This window comes from Salarias fasciatus, chromosome 18, assembly GCF_902148845.1.
Source record: "Salarias fasciatus chromosome 18, fSalaFa1.1, whole genome shotgun sequence".
Classification (NCBI taxonomy): domain Eukaryota; kingdom Metazoa; phylum Chordata; class Actinopteri; order Blenniiformes; family Blenniidae; genus Salarias; species Salarias fasciatus.
In genome coordinates, this window is record NC_043762.1 from 29,393,835 (window position 1) to 29,414,888 (window position 21,054).

Consider the following 21,054-nt stretch of genomic DNA (forward strand, 5'->3'; position numbering starts at 1 on the left):
TATCATGCACATCTTTGCCTGTTTAACTGATTCATGGTTGCTGGAGCCAATCCCATTTACCAATGGGCCATGAGGTATATTTTAAGACAAGCTATCACCCACACAGAGAGGGAGAACATGCAAACTCCACAGAAAAAGGTCCATCGTGGACTGGAAGTCATGACATTTTCACCTAGCTGCATCCTGGTGCAGCATCAGGTGCTTCAGTGTTCAGGATCATTCATAGGCTGAGGCTGGGCATTAAAACTCTCCACCCCTGATACTCTGCAGCCCATCAGGTGACCTGTTCAGCTCTTCTGGAGGACCGGAGGACCGGAGGACCGGAGGACAGACTGCTGCTGAGAGCAGGACGCTCGGCTCTGGCTCTGCGGCTCTGCTGAAGTGCCTGCGGGCCTGGAAAGTTATCTCCTCCATCATATTAATGGGATAATAATGTGATTGATTGGCCATCTCTCCGGGGAAATGAGCTTTACTGTTTCCTGAGAGTGCACGACTCACAGGAGGAGCTGCAGCCGCCCCGGGTTTGGATTTTGGCTCAAGAGAACCTCAGCAGGGGGGAGACTGGACCACACCGGGAGCGCCTTGATCCCAGTATCAGCAGTAGTCTGATCTGTGGGAACTAAAGACGGAGGCGGAGTGGGAGGAGGTGGAGGAGGAGGAAGCTGGGAAGAGGAAGAGGGGGATTTGGGCGCTTGAGGACGGCTGAATCCCGTTGCGATGCATGGAGGCTGCTGGGAAACGCTCCCCGGGGCTCCGGAGCGCATGAGGCGGATCCAGCCCACCGACGGTCCTCAGCACCGGGGGCTTCCGGCCGCTCGTCTGCAGCTCTGCCCAGCGGTCAGTCAGTAGGTTCGGCTTCAGGAGCGCGGCTCGGTTCGGGAACCACGGCGCGGGGAGATCTCCGCCGACAGCGCCGCGATCCGACAGCCTGAAGCTTCATCACGTCCCCGCGTCGGTAGATCCTGCGTCTGCCCAGCGGCCGGCATCTATGCAATTTTATTTCGACTTTTCTTTTTATTATGAGCACAGAGGAGGGAGAGGCTGGTCCAGTTTATGGGGAGGCTCGGGGAGACACCGCCATCACCCAGCGCCACACCTGGGAGGAGGAAGCGGAGCCGCACGGCGCCCAAGGACGTCCGCGCCCCGGCGAGGAGGACGAGGGACCGCGGGGGGGACAGCGGGACGAGGAGGCGGAGGACTGCCGGGAGGGCCGGAGCTGCGGGGATGCGTGCGAGGGGGGAACAGAGACATTCACGGAGGAGAACAGCGGGGGGAACATTTCCAGTGAGGACGGGGCGGTCGGGGGCAGGTCCTGCAAGGCGCCGGCGATGCATTCCAACTGCAGCAGCGAGACCTGCATCCCCACTCCCAGCTGCCGGATCTGCTTCCAGGGCGCAGAGCAGGTACGGGAAAACACTGCACCCACACAAAGACGTCCGGGATTCCCTTCACAGACCTCCTATGAGATCGGAAGGGCCAGTTTTGTGAATGAGCTGAATAATAAGCTGGAGGTGAGGACGCTGGCAGACGACTCCTCTGGCGGAAAGTTGCTGAGCGGAGGCTTCAGAGCTACTGATCAGCGTGACTGGACAGTTTGTAGATCTTAAGCAGCAGACAGTCAGCCAAACTCAAACAAAAAAAGGGCAAATCAAAGCCTAAAGTATGATTCGTTAAAGGGAAAACTGCTGTATTTCTGCCTGCACGCCCAGCAGTCCGCCGTGCGCTGTCCGTGGTGCTGAAGCAGGACAGCGCTGCCTGTCAGCAGGTGGAGAGCTCACCGAGCCCCTCACGGTCCCCTCAGGGGCGCTCAAAGATCATTTTTAGAAGAGGATCATCAATATGTTGTAGTTTTAAAGTTAAATAGCCTGAAATTAACTTTTATTTTAACATTCTCATGGGTTTGACAGCTGGTTCCCAAACTTATAGTTATCTCAGAAAGTTTACAACATTGTTTTAAATACTCCAGAGGCTCCTGGGCTTGCTTTAGAAGCTGAACTTGTAATGCATCAGTAACTGCATCAGTTAAAGTCAAAAGTTGTAGCATTGAGGCCCAAAGTGAACAGCACTTTCACTGTAACAACCTGAACATCAAAAGGCAGTATAATATATATGGTTCTATTTGACTGTTAGAATAGCAACGTTTACATTTTGTTTGAACGTTTCTAAAGATTTAGGATTCATTTTTAGGTTTAATTCCAACCAATATGCACCACTAAGCGTAGTTTATACAGAAAGTCAATTGTTCCAACATTATGAGTTCAGATAAGCGAATGTGTCAACACATTTAGTGATGCTCAAAGCAGCTGCAGTTGTTTTCAAAAACTGAAAGTTGTGCATTGTTTTTAAAACTGAAAGCTTCCATACCAATGCACAACCACATGCCATGTGAGGTGATACATTTTCAGATGCTGCCTGTTTACTGAAACACTTCCCAGAGATTTTATGTGATGACATTGAATTATTCTTCCTTTTGCTGATGACCATCTGTTTCCATGTGAAGGATCCTTGGGGATCCCAAATCTCACAGCGAGTACTGCTGACAGAAGGCATACATTTATGAGTTGTGCTGCAGGAAAACAAACAAAATAACCCATTAAAGAATGAATTTATTACATAACATTAAACATAGTCTGCTTCATTCAATTCTCACAATGTAAAGACGCACTGCAGCTCTAAAAGCATATTTTTAAAAAGTTTCTCTGACAATATTAGTCAGTTTGAGACGGTTATTATTTCTCTCATAGGCTACTTCTGTTTTAGAGTAGTTTCCTTAATTATATTTCTATTTTTAATAGAACTCTGATCGATGTACCTCATCACTATGATTGAAATATGATCACATAATGCTAACTTCTTCTATTTATTTGACCAATTTGATCAGTTGGAGTTAAGATAAGACAATATATATGGTAATACATGGGAGCCAAACACACTGGGAGCTCTTTGTTTTGACAGCAGATCTCAGGCCTTCTTCATAAAAACAAATTTGTCCTTTAAAGTAATGTGTGGGCATCAACAATCTGTCATGGACTTTATTGCATTCTAACTCAGTATTTGTCAGTGCTTCGTCATGTTTTTGTAAACACCAGTCATTTAAAACCGTATTTCGGAGCATGTTTTTATCACGAGCTGGAGTGTAAAAAGGTTTACTGATGGATTTATTTTGTGGAATAAACAGCAGAGTGAGAGACGGCCAATTTCACATGCCAAATAACTGTCGGGGTCATTTTGACTAAGTGGTAAACATGTAGAAAAACACCAAATCTGGAAAATGAGCAAGTCTATTTTGTTGTACAATTCAAGCCAAGGATTTTTCTAAAAAATGTTTCCACACATAAACAAAACATAAGAATTTGCAGATTATATTTCTGACAGTTTATAGCATCAGAAAATAAAACACAGAAAATAAATGTGATATCGTCCAGAGCAGCTCTAAGGATTCTAATGATCTCATTTCAGTGATACTGAATAAAATAGAATAAAGACAGAAGTGGTGTTTATTTAAAGAATTGTCACGTTCACCATTCCTCAGCTGGATAACAGGGACTGGACCATGATCCATTCATTATAAATGTAGTCGCTGTGAGTGAGTGGAACTGTCTGCAGGTCTTCCTGGAGGTGGATGGACAGATATGGACCTGCAGGGGACAAATGGGATCTCTGTCCCTCCATCTCTGAAATCTGACACTATGCAGGTCCGTTTGGCCTGTGACAGAAGAGAGAGAGAGAGGGAGAGGGAGAGAGAGAGAGAGAGAGAGAGAGAGAGAGAGAGAGAGAGAGAGAGAGAGAGAGAGGGAGGCAGTAAATGCCTAAGTGAATATCCTGTCTTCTGAACGTGGGCTACAGCCTATTAGCAGAGATAATCCAATGACTCTGCCTCCGGGTCCAGACTGATATTTGATTTTGATGAAATGCCGCAGGCTGGGCAGGCCGACTGGTTATCAAAATGCTCACGAATGCATAATATATGAGTGTCAGAGAATGCACACTGTGACAGTGTTGTTGAAAATAAAAAAAAGGCAGAATTATGCTTCAGTGGATTGCCATCTTTATTTTCAGTGGAGCATGTTTTAAATCTGGACCCATGATGTTTTTTTACAGCCCTGCTGTAAAAAAATAGCTCGTTTTGAGTTCTTACTTTTGGAAAGACAAAAAAAGAAGCTAATTTTAAAGTCCAATTTCACACTTCTTTTTTGGCAGAAAATACAACGAATGGGCTTCATCCTTTATCAGACCTAATGGGCTTTGTAGTGGAGAAACTGTGTTTTATTGTCATTTTCAGTACTTTGGAGAAATGGCTGATCTGTTTGTTTCTCACTGGTGCTTGACAGTTTATCTGAAATGATTCCTCCATGGACAGAGTGTGTTAAATGAGCTCACAGCTCACTGAACAGGTCATTCATCACACGACGGTCACCAGCCAGTGAAGGAGCTGAAAGCCCTTGAAAGGATAGTGGACCAACTTTCTAAATGTTGCTATTTCTGACATTTCTTCAGCAAAAATAATTTAACATAAGGCTCGTTTACATATTTTAACAGGAAGCTTCGCTGCAATGTTAGCTTTGATATTTTATCCTTGATTATAACCAGTCATAAACAGTACCTCTACCGAATTCTCTGGACTTTGCATTGTTAACACATCACTGGGGTTTGAGACCAAAGTTTCTGATATTACATTAGTTTTACATTTGCCTGCATCTTTGGAAGTTTGACCTGTTTGTTTATTGTATTTTTAAAAGAAAGCATGTGATACACTAGTAAAAAACAAACAAATCCAACATCGTTGTGGTAGTTTGAAACATTTTTATTCTTAGAAACAGCCAACATCTAACTCCTCAACTTACTGTCAGTGTCTAATAACTGATGAAATGAGGTCAACTTGCTCGCTGTACTGCCACGTCAAGCACCTTTAAAAACCATGACAGGTTAATGAGAATGAAAGGGAAAACTGGTTCGTTATTACTATTTTTTCACTGAATAATGTCAACATCAGCAAGTCTTCCACAAAATAATGTTAATTTTTATGTAAAGCTCCCGTGGGCGCTATGATACGATGCATTTATATACCCTGTAAACCAATCTACTACTCAGGTTAGCGTTTAGTGTTGGTTATGCTGTTTCCCTCCTTGTTATTCTCATCTCAAATCAACTTAAGAATATAAGACAGCTGAAGGGTCAGGGTGGTGCAGTGGTTAGCACTGTCAGCTGCTGCACATTCAGATTTCAGCCTCTTTTTGGTTAGATGTCATGTTCCACCCCGGGATTCTGTCAGCCTGCTGTCCTTCCTCTAGTGAAATACTTGCATGTTAGGTTTGCGCTTCGTACTTGCGTCTCTGTGTCTCTGTGTTCTCCCACTGAGGGGCTGCTCAGGTCTTACCTGTCGTTCAGGAGTTCATGCTCTCATCAAAAGCCTCGTTTACCATCACAGGCTCTTGAGGCACTGGAAATAAAAAGGCGTTGCCTTTCTCAGAGTTCCCTTTGGGGTTTCAGAGACACATTAAAATTGTCCTTGATGTTGGCTTTTATCAGACACCTCTTTTGTGGATAACTGACCTGCCTCACGTTTGTTCAAGCGAAAGCCTCCAAGGTCCTTTCAAACCCACAAGGTTAATATGACATGATGAAAAACGAGCTCCCTGACCACTGACCTTAATATACTATTAATATGCCACTCACAGGCGGGCCTGCAGGCCAGAGCTGCAGTAATGGCTGCTGAGGAATGCCTCCACAAAGAAAAAACAAAAACCATCTGGACAAATAGATACGGCTGTAATGATTAATGACAGGCTGCATCCTGCCATGCAGCGAGAAATGATCATTGATCTCAGGGATGCTGGGAATGAGGCCCTCTGGTGAACGGGTTGAGTTTATACTGGATGTATCACCTGCTGGTGGAGAAGACCAAACAGACGGTGGAAAACAAGGATTTCTGTGAAAATGTGTCCTTAGAGTCAGACCTAAGATTAAAAGTGGACCCAAAAGTGAAAAGGATTGTAATCCATCATGGTGAACATGTGGAGTGGTCAAAACAAGAACGAGGTTCAACAGGATGAAGTGACTCGTGGATTTTTCATAAATGATCAGAGTCCTGAGTGAGACGAGTTTTGTTTATTTTTTGTAGTTTCTGTTTCTTAAACGCGAGATCGAACCAAACGTTCATTCAGCTCGTCCTGGCTCCTGATATATTTGGATTGCTGCTCGAAATGCAAAACTGATCCACCTGTGGACCTTGTTCATACGTCAAAGACACCAAACTGACCATGTTGCTCCAGATGGAGGTTGAACACCTCCCTCTGTGTTTCACACACTGTTTTTAACTGTGCCTTCCTTTTTACTTTGGTAAAACTCCACCTGAGTGACTCTGAACTTCATGAAACATAATCGTTGCCAAATCAGGGAAATTAGCTGAAATTTTATCGAAGCAATTAGGCATCAATGATCAATCCATCCATCATCTCTCCTACTGATTTTCTGCGTTGGGACTAAGTAAAGCAGCTCTTCATGTGGAGGACTATCGGCTCTAATTCAAACCTCTTCTGAGCTGAAAGCGGAGGACTCTGGCCGTTCTGTTTTAGCTTTAGCTTTTAGAATATTGTTGTTTGACCTTTCAGTGATTCTCTCTCTTCCCTGTTTCCCTCCTGGAATGGCTCCTCTCCCCGTCCTGACCTTTGCCCCCCCCGGGCGTGCAGGGCGACTTGCTGAACCCGTGCCGGTGCGACGGCTCGGTGCGCTACACCCACCAGCACTGCCTGCTGAAGTGGATCAGCGAGCGCGGCTGCTGGACCTGCGAGCTCTGCTGCTACCGCTTCCAGGTCATCGCCATCAACATGAAGAGGCCGTGGCAGGTACACACACACACACACACACACACACACACACACGCCACACACTCCGCTCCGTTCTGGCTCCAAGCTAAAGCTGATGTTCTCTGGCTAGTTTCTCTTTTGTTGGTGAGTTTACTGTTTATCTCTGTGATGGAGATCGATACTGCCCATTATCCAAGGCAGAAATACTGACGGAAATGAGTTAAAAGTCAGACATAACAGACGCTGATTGAACATAGAACATGTTTCATGGTATTCTGACGAAAGGAACAGTCTTCTCTGTCTCTGTGATGAAAGTTGTTCTGAATCTACTTGTATTGAAAATGACAGGAGATGGAGTAAAGGCTTCAGGATCAACAACCAGCGAGCTGAAAAGTCTGATAAGGACAGATGACGTACTGGTTGTAATCAATGTTCTGTTTCTAAGGAAGCAGTTTGCAGATTTCTAGTTTGAAGAGTCTGAAAAGTGAAGTGACCTTAGCAGGGATTATGGTCTTCACTCTGGCCTTTCCTTCTCTAAACTCCGCTGCTCTCCAGAGCGATAAACCTCTGAGGTTTCAGTGTGCTCCCATCAGGCATTGCTCTCTGAGTCATTATGAAGGCATTAACAGGGGATTGTTTTTACGCTCGCTGATGTATCGACCCTCTTGTTAAATTCATGCCCAGAAATGTTCGCAGCTTCTCAGCTGGAGAAAAACAGACACGCAGAGCTAAACTGGTCAAAGGCAGTTCCACTGGCAGAGCCGCCGATAAATAAAGCCACCTGCGTCTGCCTCTCGCAGAATGAGCAAAGTCAAGCTCAGTTTTGATTTGATGTTGTAAGTTTGTCTCCTGTAACCCTTATCTTCAGGCGTCAAATTCACTGACATGATGATGGTTATTTTAGTTCCTTTGAGGCAGACGGGGAGTTAAGAGTGAACCTGCCGAGTGATTCTGTTTCCTCCTCACGTCCCTGCTGTCAGGGTGGAGCGGGAGGATTCCTCCAGCCCTCCTTCCCTCCGAAGCGCAGCAGAGGATTGGCTGGATTAAAATATCTGCGTTCTGGATCGTTTCTCTCAATGAGGAACATTCAGGCCCTTTCGTATCTGCTCTCTCCAGATGGGAGTTGAGTCACTAGCAGACTGTATAAACACACAACTGGGGCTCAGCAGAGATTTAGTTTCTGTCCACAAAGCCTGCCTGAAGTCTGTATTTCTGAAACATGCATCATGCAGCATCAATCATTCACTTTGGTGTTGTTTTCATCAGCTTTATTGCTGTCTGCTCTCCACTCTGCTCCAGCCTATTCTGCCGTTATTGATCTGACTCTGGCATAAAGCTTTCTTATCTTTGACGCTGTTGCTTCCTCTTGTCCTCCTTTTTTAAGCTGTTCATGGCCTTTTTCCACTTCTGCATGGCCTCTGCCTTCTCCCGTTTGGAGATTCGGCCATCCTTGTAGCAGGCTTCCACAGCAGAGATGAACTGTTGGTTGGCGATGCTGTACTGCTCCTGTCTGGAGTAGCCTGCTCTGCCGTTGAGGCTTTTCTCCACTTGGTAAAACTTTTCCTTTGTCAGGCTGGCGGCTGACTGTAGGACAGCGGAGAGAACGCTCTCGTTTTTGACCTCTTTATATGCAGCAGCGTTCAGGTGTTCTGGTGTGAATTTGCTCACCTCGTTCATCCTGCAGAGGGCCATCTTCATGGCTCGATACCACTCCTTCCTCATCTTGATACTCAGGGATTGCACCTGCAGAAATACAGGGATGAGGGGCGTGGCGAGCAGCAGCATGTGAGGACGTGTCGCGTCGTCGCTCTGCAGTCGAACTTAACTTTCTCATAAAAATCCCGTTTTGTCTGACATTTGTACTATTTACCATCATTTAAGACCTCCGTGAAATCATCGGCACCCCGTGAGACTCAATTTTCATCATGTCTGGAGTCAAGGTACCAGAAAAACTCTGCAGCCGAAGGCACGAAAGCACTGCTCCGCCTACCGACACTGCTATGCTAATGGATGCTATTTCAAACTTGGAGAAGAATGTCGTAACAAGTATTACTAGAGGCAAACTGGAGGCAAAAATTGAATCTAAGTGTCAAACGCTTCATGACACGATTGACTCTCTACGCATCCACTTTAAAGAGCAACTGGAAGAAGTACGGACGGACTTTAGGCTTTACACCGATCATATCGGCTATATCGGATCGGCCGATATTTGGCATTTTTTGTAATGATCAGGATCAGGCGTCATGTCATAAATCACCGATCGATTAATGACGTCATGGTCGTGTTGAATTTTTTTTAATCTGTCTCATTTACCCCTAACTAGTTCACAGCATCGACTTTTTAATTTGCTTGTATCCGAGAACTAATCATTCATGATTTAAAAAAAATCATTTTCGTCTTCGTGCCTCTTCCTGTTTTGAGAACTGTCGCTATGTGACGGACAATAAAGTTTCTTTCAATCTTCAGCAACATCAAGATGTCGGAGGTGTGGAAGTTTTTAACAGTGAGGGAAACAGACATAGCACAAGCTATCTGCAATATTTGCAACGCTACAGTACCTCGCGGGGGAACATCGGCAAAAAATTTCAACACGACAAATTTAATCAGGCACTTGGAAAAGATGCATCCGGAGGAGCACGTCGAGTTCAAGAAACGCAGCGCGGAGAAAGAAAAAGAAAAGCAAACTCCGAAGCGGATGCTAAAGCAAACAACTTTGGACAGTGCTGCTCGTCCGTACAGTCGGGACAGTGAGAAGGCAAGGGGTGGCACAAGGAGGGTGCTGGAGTTTATTGTGATGTCTGACCTGCCGTTTAACATTGTGGAGAACCCTGCATTTCAACGGCTGCTAACTTACTTTGATCCACGCTACCGCCTCCCAGGGCACACATATTGCGGTGAGACAGGTCTGAGTGAGCTACACCGGGACGTCTGTTCACGTGTAGAGAGCCTTCTGATGGAAAGCAGTTCTTCTATCAGTTTAACTACAGACATTTGGTCCTCAGACGTCAGCCCAATGTCACTACTGAGTTTAACGGCCCAGTGGATTGACCCAAACTTTAAACTCCGAGCTGCGGTCCTACACGCACAGGAATTTCGCGAGTCACATTCTGCTGCAGCGTTGGTGACAAAATACGAGAACATGCTCCAGACATGGCAGATTCCCAGAGAGAGAGTCCACGTCGTACTACGGGATAATGCTGCAAACATGGCAAAAGCCATGCGTGAAGGAGGATTGCCGACTTTGCCATGCATGGCGCACACGCTTCAACTAGCGATCCACTACGGATTATTGGCACAACGCATGATAACGGACATCCTTGCGACGGGGAGACGCATCATCGGGCACTTTAAACGCTCTCCTCAAGCATATTGTGCATTTCATGATGTGCAACAACAGCTGGGCCAGAATGTTAAAAAGTTCCAGCAAGACGTCACCACCCGGTGGAACAGCAGCTTTTATATGCTCCAAAGCCTGCTGGAGCAAAAACGCGCATTGGCTGCTTATGGAGCTGAGCATGAAGTTCCTGCTTCCTTCAGTGCCAACCAGTGGGGTCTGATCGAACACATCATAACAATTCTGGAACCATTCGAGGAGCTCACAAGAGCAATAAGCTCATCCACTGCATCAGCTGCAGACGTGATTCCATCAGTGTTGGCGTTAAAACGGTTCCTGAGCAGAGATGCCCCTTCAGATCGTGGTGTGATGACTGCGAAAGCTGAGCTACTGAGAGCTGTAACCAGGAGATTCGATGGGATTGAAGATGAACCCCTCTACAGTTTGGCAACTCTGTTAGACCCAAGGTGAGGAAAAAAACATTAAAAACTAAGATAATCTGCAAAATATAATTAAAATTAATATGCAGTAATAAAATTGTCATTGAGAATAGCCTTACAACCTGATTCAGAATATCAAACGTTCTGTTAATTGGATACAATTTATTTTATCTAGCTTATATATTTGCTTTTACACAAATGCCTCAGTGTCAACTTAACTCAAGTGTACAAGTGAAATCAAACAGACCTTTTAGTTACAGTCAGTCTGATTCAAAGTTGCTCTAAAAGAACAAATGCTAAGTTAAATTAATGCAATATCTTTTTGTTATGTTTTACCAAAGGTACAAGGATCGATGCTATTCTGCAGAGCTCAAGGCACACACACGGGAGCAGCTTTTGGAGCTGCTGGATGCACAGAGTGTCGCCGATGAAGTACAAAGACCTGAAGCCAGCAACGCAGATGAGCCAGCTGAGAAGAAAGCACGACTCGGTTCCTTGTCATCGATGTTGGGTGAGATCATGCAAGAAGAACGGCCACAGAAAGCCACTACAGCAATGTCACAGCTGAATCTCTACCTGTCAGAGCCTGTCATCCTTCAGGATGCTGACCCCCTGGCTTACTGGAGAGCCAATCAGGATCGCTTTTCTGCCCTCACCACTGCTGCAAGAGCTTACCTGTCTGCACCCTGCACTAGTGTGGACAGTGAGCACCTATTCAGCACTGCATCCAACATCCTGGATGCTCAAAGAAGCAGGCTTTCGGCCAGGAAAGTTGAAATGCTCCTCTTTGTTAGGAAGAATCTGCCATTGATGCTTGAAAAGGCATAAGCATTTGGCCTAAGTAATGGCAAGTTTACAATCCCCCATCCCCTTTTGAATTTTATTTTACTTGTACTGTGAATTTAATTTTACTTGTACTACCTGGCTGCTATTTATTTTATTTATTGGAAATACAGGTGGCCTGGGTGCCATATTTTCTGTTGACCTGGGTGTCATTATTTATTATTTATTTTTTAGTTAAAATGGGAGCCAGTAGCCAGTGTTCTGGGGCAGCATTACTAATACTGCCCTTGTGCCCTTTATTTGCACAAGTGTGACTGTTAATGTTTTGAGAAATCATTACTGCCTTTTATTTGCACAAGTGTGTAAGTGTTAATTTCGTGGATGTATGTGAATATTTTGAGGCAGCCTTCGTTCCATTTGCACCAGAGTTACAGTCTGTGACTGTTAATTTCATTAATATGCTGCAGTACGTTTGAGGCAGGATTACTGTCCTTAATTTGCAGCATTTACTTGTTACAGGAAAGTAATTCATTACAATAAAGTAATTTAATGACAATGAGTTGTGCTGATTATTTTGTCTTGGGTTATATTATTGATTGTTCAGACTGAACTTAACTGAACTTGTCAATCCTTTAATGCCCCCTAGAGGTCATTGATGTTTAACCCTTGTATCTCAGTCAGATTGGGGCATGGCAAGATTGATACTCAGGAAACAGCACATACGCTAAGTATGTAAGTACATAAACAAGTAGTTTAACTATTGCTCCTCACATGATCGGATCGGTGATCGGTTATCGGTTTATTTAAACTCACTGATCGGTGATCGGCGATCGGCCCAAAAATCGTGATCATGTAAAGCCTAACGGACTTATGCGCTAAATTTGACCCGCTAGCCGCTAGCCTTGCCGATCACGAGTCCCGGCTGACGAGCTTGGAAGGAGCCACCAACACGTACTCCGACAAGGTTGTGGACCTGGAAAGAGAGGTACAGTTCCTGAAAGAAAGAGTGACAGCCCTGACAGATAAAACAGAAGACTGAGAGGGCAGACAACGCCGCTGCAACGTCCGGATACTTGGCCTAAAAGAACACTTTGAGGCTGGTGCGCGGCCCGTCGTGTCTGTGGCTAAGCTACTACAGGAGCTATTGTGCATGGATAAGGCTCCCATACTGGACCGGGCTCATCGTAGCCTGCAGCCGGCCCCGGCGAGAGGACAGCGACCAAGACCACTAATTGTAAAATTCCACTATTACCAAGAGAAGGTGGAGGTGCTTCGCTTGGCAGCGATGAAAGCCCCCCTGCGGGGATAAGATTCTCATCTTTCCTGATCTGCCATCAACGGCAGCAAACAGAAGAGGAACCTTTAAAGATGTAAAAGAGATGCTCCGCAGGAGTCGAGACGTGACACACAGCATGTCGTATCCAGCGAAGCTGAGGATCTCTTCGCTCCTGGGGGAAAAGGTCTTCACAGATCCAGAAGCCGCCAAAGACTACACTGTTAAACATCTGATGAAGAATGGCCAACAAGATGAAGGATGAAAAATACTGAGGTGTCAAATGACTTGTTTATTTGACAACACTAGTGTCAAGTGCTGTTCACAACATGAACGGTTAATTTTTCTGTTGCGTTTAGATTTACATTTAACAAGGTTATTAGTCAGACAAACAGGTTTTTGTGTTACTTTAAGTGTTCCCTGCTGTAGGCGACTTTAGTTTATTGGTGTGACAATAAGAGTTATTGCTTACATGTTACAAACAAGCTCTTTTGGGGGGGGGGGGGGGGGGGGGGGGGGGGGCGGGGAGAGTGTCTCGTCTTTTGTGGGAAGAGAAGACACTATGGATGTTTTGGGGTTGTATGTTTTACTCCTAATGTGTTTTTTCTCATGTTGGTTTATCTGGCTGCAGTTGCCTATTTCTTACTGATGCTCCTTTCGACCCTCCATGACTGTACCCACAAAAGGTGAATATGGCGTCCTCTTCTAGTTTTACACTAACAGGTGGGCCTCGTTCTACAACATTTGTTTCATGGAATGTCAAAGGACTGAATAATTTGATCAAACGTAAAAGGATTTTTGCCCACCTTCAGACCTTCCAACCGGACATTGTCTTTTTACAGGAGACACATCTGCGTTCATTTGACATTAAGAAATGATTGCATAATCATTTTACACATGTGTTCCATTCGGGATTTGACTCTAAGGCCCGAGGTGTTGCTATTCTTGTGAAGACAAACTTGCCTTTTCTTTGTTCAGATGTTAAAAATGATGTCAATGGTCGTTTTGTGATGGTTACAGGCAAATTATACAACACTCCGATCATTCTGTTAAATGTTTATGCCCCGAACTGGGATAATCCTAATTTTTTTAAGAGACTGATTAGTCTACTGCCTGATCTTAACAGCCACTATCTTATAATGGGGTGGAGACTTTAATCTTGTACTTGACCCAGCACTTGACCGATCCAGGACACGTCAGTCTGCTGAGATCTCAAAATCTTCCCCGGTAATTAAATCTTTTCTTCAAAATTATGGTATCTCTGATCCACTGCGTGTAACTGCGCCCTTATCAAAATGCTACTCATTCTTCTCCCCAGTTCATCATTCGTACTCGAGGATAGATTATTTTCTCCTAGATAATTTTCTTATTCCAAAAGTTACTATTTGTAAATATATTCGATTGTTATTTCGGATCATGCACCAGTGCAAATCACTCTTATTTCCAGGGGTTTGTGTCAGGCAGCGGGTGTGGAGATTTGACTCCACTCTACTGTCTGATGAAGAATTTCACAAATTTTTATCATCTCAAATAGATTTCTTTCTGGAAATCAATGATACCTCAGACGTTTCGAAATTCATATTGTGGGAGTCACTAAAGGCTTTTCTACGAGGCCAGATAATCTCGTTTACTGTACAAAAAAACAAGAAACGCTATAAGCGGCTGAGAGAACGAACAGAGCTTATAGGTAAAATTGACTCACAATATGCTACTAACCCTTCTCTGGATTTGCATAAACAAAAATTTCTACTACAGACTGAATTTGACACAATTTCAATTAAAGATACTGAAAAACTTTTGCTCAGGACGAGACAAAAGACATATGAACATGGCGAGAGAGCAGGCAAGCTTCTCTCACATCAGCTACGGCAAGCAGTCTCAAGTACTTTAATACCAGAAATAAAAGCAGACAATGGACAATCTACAACAGACCCTGAAGAGATCAACGCAGTCTTTAAGAAATTCTATCAAAATCTTTATACTAGTAAGACCTCATGTACACAAAATGTTATAGATTCATTCTTAGACAAGCTATCTATTCCGACAATAAGTGCAGAACAACAAGAGCTACTTGAAAGACCTACGTATATACTGCTGACATTTTACAGGCGATCAGTTCTCTGCAGACTGGAAAAGCACCTGGCCGGACGGGTTCTTGCTGTTTTTTCAAGGCTATCTCAAACAAGCTTGCACCCTTACTTTGTAATGTGTTTTTAGAAACCCATTCTTTTGACAAGCTACCTCAGACCTTGTCTCAAGCTGTAATATCTGTTATACTCAAGAAAGGAAAGGACCCTTTAAAATGTGAATCGTATCGGCCAATCAGCCTACTAAATGTAGACTACAAAATTCTAACAAAAATTATTGCGCTTCTCCTTGAAAAAATTGCTCCTACGATAATTCATGAAGATCAGACTGGATTTAATGCAAATCGACAATCTTACTCTAACACTCGATGCTTGCTTAACATTTTGTACTCTGACCACTCCACAGATCTGCCCGAGGTAATTATCTCTCTTGATGCCGAGAAGGCTTTTGATTGTGTGGAGTGGCCATATCTGCTGACTGTTTTGAGCAAGTTTGGTTTTGGTCCCAGATTTATATCATGGATTAAGATCTTATACTCGGTGCCACTGTCTTCGGTCCGGACAAATAATATTATTTCTGATTATTTTCAACTTCACAGAGGCACTCGCCAGGGTTGCCCTTTGAGTCTCTCGCTTTTTGATATCGCAATAGAACCGCTGGCAGTGGCACTGCGCTCAGATGAAGGAGTTAAAGGGATTAATAGGGGAGGAATAATTCATAAACTGTCTCTGTATGCGGACGACCTAATTTTATATGTGGCAGACCCAGCAGAATCTGTCCCGAAATTACTGGTACTGCTCGAGTCCTATGGTCACCTGTCTGGATATAAATTGAACCTGGGCAAAAGTATACTTTTTCCTATTAACCAACTTGCTAAAGATTGTAATTATCCTAACATTCCATTCAAAACTGGGTAAGACTCATTTACATATCTGGGTGTAGAAATTTCTAGTACATACAGCGATCTATTCAGGTGTAACTTCATCCCACTTCTTGACAAAACCAAAGAAGACTTGTCGCAGTGGTCGACCTTACCTATCTCCCTTGCTGAACGAATTAACACTATCAAAATGATGATTTTGCCCAAATTTCTATATCTTTTTCAGATGGTGCCCCTATATCTTCCTAAAACATTTTTCCAAAAAATAGACACTATTGTAACTTCATTTATATGGAATCAGAAATGTCCAAGGATTCGGAGAGCCACACTACAATGCTCAAAATCTGAAGGTGGCCTCGTTTTTCCTAATTTCCTGTTTTATTACTGGTCAGCTAATATCATAAAATTATCCATTTGGCTACGCTCATTTAAGGAGGGAAATGGTCCACTATGGTCAATTATGGAACTGAGGTCTGACACTTATGCTATACCCATAGCGCTGTTATGTTCTTCCTTGCTAACTAATGTGAAAATCAATTTTAGAAATCCTTTGGTTAAAAACTCACTTAAGATCTGGTTTCAATGTCATCACCATTTTGACTTTGAACAGGCACTTGTCTACGCTCCAATCACTGCTAATCCCTTTTTTTTTACCAGCTTTAAATGAACCCGGGTTCAAAATTTGGCACGAAAAAGGTATTGTGTTTTTTGTTGACATGTTTGCTAATGGGTCGTTCATGTCATTTGATAACCTAGTTAAGGACTTTGACATTCCCAGATCCCACTTTTTTAGATATCTGCAGGCCCGTAGCTTTGCATCAAAATATATCTCCACTTATCGATCCCAACCGTGTCTTTGTCCTCTGGAAAAATGTTTACAACCACAACTAACCTTCAGGGGGCAGATTTCCAAAATATATGATGCGTTGCATCAAATAGATCCTATGTCCTTGGTAAAAGTGAAAGCCTGTTGGGAAGAAGATCTTAATATCCAAATTCCTGATGATACCTGGGAGTTAAGTATTAAACAAATACACTCTTCATCCATCTGCATACGGCACCGCTTAATACAATTCAACATTTTTCATCGCGCCTATCTTACGAAGGCCAGACTTGCTAAAATCTATAACACCTCGGATGATACATGTCCAAGATGTAATCTCTCACCTGCAACCATGTCTCACATGTTCTGGTCTTGTATGAGTTTGGGAAGGTTCTGGGACTCCATATTTGATGTATTTTCATATGTGTGTGGCAGGACGACTGACCCGATAACAGCAGTGTTTGGAGTTGTCCCAGATAGACACGATCTGACTAGTCATCAAACTAGAGCTGTTGCACTTTCATCCCTCTTGGCCCGCAGACTGATTTTAACAAAGTGGAAAGACGCACAACCTCCCTGTTTCATTCAATGGGTTAGGGATGTAATGAGGTGTCTGCAGATTGAATACTTCAGGTATAGCTTACAGGGCTCTATAAATAAGTTCATAAGACTTGGTCACCTTTCATTAAATTTGTGGAAACCTCGCCTTTTACTTGAGTAGGAGGTATGAATATAATTTCTAAAGCAGAATCTGTAACAAGAAGGGGGATGTGGGGACTACAGCCTTTTGTGTTTATGTTCAGAGCTCATTCTTCGTATTCAAACTGTACAATTTCTGTTTGACATCCTTTTCTCATTGTTGTAACTGTTGTTTGGATTAGGGAGGTAATGTGCTTGCAAAGTGAATATTTGAGGTGTAACTCATAGGGCCCCATAAATAAGTTCTAAAAGACTTGGTCGCCCTTCATTAAACCGACACTAAGGAACTTTTCAACCTTAATAAAACATTTTAATATCTTTTGTGATGATACATCGACTTACAACTAGTTGAATGACCCCTCTGTCACGGCCTGAGGGCGTCAGTATTGCTTTCACTTGGACTAAGCAGCTGTGAGGAGGGTGGTAGGAACCCTGCACACTAAAAAACTCCAAATGTGCGAACTGCTTTACGGCATGCGTCACATCATGATATAGCATTGTTTAGCCACCATTAGATTCATTACCGCTTCATTATCCGTCCTTCACACAGCCACTGGAAACAAATGAAGGCAAGTTCAGTCCGACAGCATGCCACCAGGAGCAGCATTTTACCACGCCACGCGCTAGTCCTCATGGGAACTGTAGTATTCATTCAGGCAAAACACTACCGCTTTTGTCCACTGGCGCCGCCAAAATCAACGAAAACTGAAAGTTCCTTAGTGTTGCTTTAAATCTGTGGAAGGCTCGCCTTTCACTTTAGTGGGAGATATAATCTTCAGAATTCCTAATAAGATGGGGAGGTAGGTACTGCAGCCTTTTCTGGTTTGTGTTCATCGTTCATGATTTGTTTTAACTGTATAATTCTCTGATCGAGATTTTTTTTATTCCTTCTTCTGTTGCTTTTGTAATTGTTGTTTTTTTACCTTTGTGGAAAAAACGCTCTTGTGCCACTGGTCGGCACTTTTTTTTTGGGGGGGGGGGGGGGGGGGCTAGTACGTGTTTGGTACTTTGTAATGTGTTAATGTGTTATTTGTGTAAAATGAGAATCTATAAATAAAACTTTTCAAAAATAAAAAAGAAATACAGGAATGACTGCAGATTTATCACATTTTCAATCAACTCAGATTCATCAAAAAAACCAAATAAATTGTTTTTCACTTCAAATGTCATTGCAAGAAAAGCAGGTGAAAAAGTCACATAACTCCAACTTTTAAATAAAAACAATAAAAAAATGCATAGGCTACAGTGTTTTTTTAAATCAATATAGACATGAGACGTGAAAAATGTGAATCAAACAAATGATGTGAACCACAGTAACACTCTAAACACGTATAGATGAGGTGTGTCCGTGACTGGCTCAGAAGACTTGTTCAAGTTTGCTGCTGCTGAATGAAAATCAAGGGAAACCCTGATTTCCAAGATCTGGAGCAATTGGCTCAACAATATACAGCAATAAATCGAAATTTCATCTATCCCTGAACACTTCACCGCAGTTGCATTTTTTAAAAAGCGACTTTAAAAAGCCTTTCGATTTAAATGTGGACCGATTTGTGAGTTTATATTTCGCCTCAGACTTACTTTGCTTAGACTTTCCTCTCTTCAGTCCTCCGAACTCCGTCTTCCCCTCAGCGACTCGCAGTCTGTTTGTTCAGGATCTTCAGGAAAACGAAGCTTCTTCAGGAAAACGCGTCTGACGCTCCGAGGCTTTAACGAAAACTCCCCAACGGCTCCGGCTGGTCGAACAAACACCCTCACATGGCTCTCAAGCTCGGTATCATAAAAAAATAACAATAAAATTTAAAAAAAAATTATCAAGGCCGTGAACGGAAAAATGTATTGTCCAATAAGCTATAATTTAACAGTAATAGAAGTTTTCATTGTGACTTTAAATATATATTAAGCGCTAGTAAACCGAATACCTCTTTTGTTTTTTTAAATAGTGTTTCAAATATCCGTAAAATGAATTAAAATTGTTTGTTTCAACATCTGCAATTTAGAAAAAAAAAGCTTGTGAATTATATTCTGTCTTAGAATAAAAAAATAACACACTGCCCGTTACAGCTCTGCTAATAGAAGGACACACTGCTGTGTTTTCACACTTGACAGAAACAAACTGGGGAGATGAAGTGCATTTTATATTCAAAGTCCATAAGAGAGGATCTTTCCAGGTCTGGCAGCAGACCCCTGCTGCTGCTGCTTCAGGCCCAGTGGGAACACTGAACACCTCCAGGGTCCAGAAAGACTCTGAAGCTGCACATGACAGGTTTATTCTAGCAGGGATGAACATAGATTGTTCTCTGAAAATCGTTCAATGAAAAAACACCCTGATCAATGTAATCTAGCTCAGATCATAAATCCACCTGCAAGGATCAAAACGTGTTGAGAGGGTTCAGTGGGAAAACCACAAATCAACATCTGAATCGAATCAAGTTGAGAATATTTTTTTTAATTGAGGTTAATGATCAAACTTCTTGAAATGAAAAACAACTTCACTACATACTATCAGGACAAAGAGAAAACTGTCTGTAAAGAGATGTTTGATAAGAACTCCTCATGTTTTTTAAACCTGTTAAAAAAGATGGAATTGTTAATTACTTAGCAAATAAGCTCTAATACACCTTGTGAAAAAGCTAAATCAGTAGTCAGACGGTTTTGTGGTTTGTTTCATTTGTGATTTGCAGAATGTGTTGTTCTGCTGGTTGCTGCTTCAGCTCCGCTGCAGTGGCTGCTGGGCCCATGCTGTTCAGGGTGACTTCATATTTCCTAATGAAACTTTAACAGACTGCTGTCATACAACTGATTCATGCTGAGAATGGTCGGTGCCGAGTCTCAGCTCCTCCAAGCCGACCGTAAATAACTCATCTCACGTCTAGAAAAGGCTGCAGGTCGTCACAGTAAACAGAACCTCACCCGCTTTTTGCTACAAAAACTCTGATTTCTGTTGAAATTCTCCAGTTGTTGCTCTTTCTGATCGAGGGTCTCGGTTCTGTTGCAGTGGCAGTCCATCACCATCACGCTGGTGGAGAAGGTGCAGATCATCGCCGTGTTCCTGGGCTCGCTCTTCCTGGTGGCCAGCATTTCGTGGCTGCTGTGGTCGGCCCTCAGCCCGCAGGCCATCTGGCAGCGCCGAGACGTCCTCTTCCAGATCTGCTACGGCATGTACGGCTTCATGGACCTGGTCTGCGTAGGTGAGCCTGAGAAAAGCAGAACGCCCGGACCGTGTTCCGCTGGAGGCGCTGCTGTTGTTAATGTGTCCGTTGTTATCATGTCAGGTTTGATCGTCCACGAAGGAGCGGCGGTGTACAACGTCTTCATGCGATGGCGGGCGGTGAACCTCCACTGGGACGTTCAGAGCTACGATAAGGCCAAGGACATGGAGGAGGCGAGCGCCGGCCACTCCGCGCTGGCCCCCAGGACTCTGTGGCTGCCGCTGGCCACCCTGGGCCCCGGCGGCCCCCTGCACCCCACCCAGCTGCGGGCGCCGCCCTGGACCTGCCTCTGCTTGGCGCCCTTCTGCCCCGGCCTGCTGCCCCGGAACAACCCGGGCCCGGACGGCGACTCGGGAGAGGTCGTCATCCGTGTCACGTCAGTGTAAATCCGGCCGGTATTTGTACAGGAGCAAAGCATCTGACGGGCGGCGCGCCGGTCTGACAGTTTCTACTCATACGGTCCGTTTTTCCAAGGTTTGTCTGGAACTCCGTGTTTTTCTAAAGTCTCGATGCTCGTTTCTCTCTGGGGCTGGTCCTCACACCAATCTCCACATATGAACTAACAGCCAGTTGATTAGTTGATTTCCTGGGTTACTTTAGTGACGGACAGGCGTGTTTCTGCCATACTGGAGCAACAGGAAGTGGAAGATTGTAAAAAGCACATGGTCACTCATTTCAACATGGCTCAGCGCTGATGCACAGCAGCCAACTCCCTGTAA

At 43.9% G+C, this 21,054-nt stretch overlaps 1 protein-coding gene across 1 annotated transcript; it reads left to right on the plus strand.

The window, feature by feature from the left end:
• The first annotated feature begins 683 nt into the window (after positions 1-683).
• Positions 684-20,721, plus strand: marchf11 (membrane-associated ring finger (C3HC4) 11). Its single transcript, XM_030115189.1, has 4 exons — positions 684-1,403; positions 6,690-6,845; positions 20,122-20,314; positions 20,399-20,721. Exons 1-4 carry the CDS (start codon positions 1,020-1,022, stop codon positions 20,719-20,721), a joined length of 1,056 nt encoding a protein of 351 aa, XP_029971049.1. The 5' UTR covers positions 684-1,019.
• The last annotated feature ends 333 nt before the right edge of the window (positions 20,722-21,054 follow it).

Coding starts and splice junctions, on each gene's coding strand:
- marchf11 (XM_030115189.1), top strand. CDS start 1,020: ATGAGCACAGAGGAGGGAGAGGCTGGTCCAGTTTATGGGGAGGCTCGG. Junction 1,404..6,689: donor GCTTCCAGGGCGCAGAGCAG/GTACGGGAAAAC, acceptor CCGGGCGTGCAG/GGCGACTTGCTGAACCCGTG. Junction 6,846..20,121: donor ACATGAAGAGGCCGTGGCAG/GTACACACACAC, acceptor GTTCTGTTGCAG/TGGCAGTCCATCACCATCAC.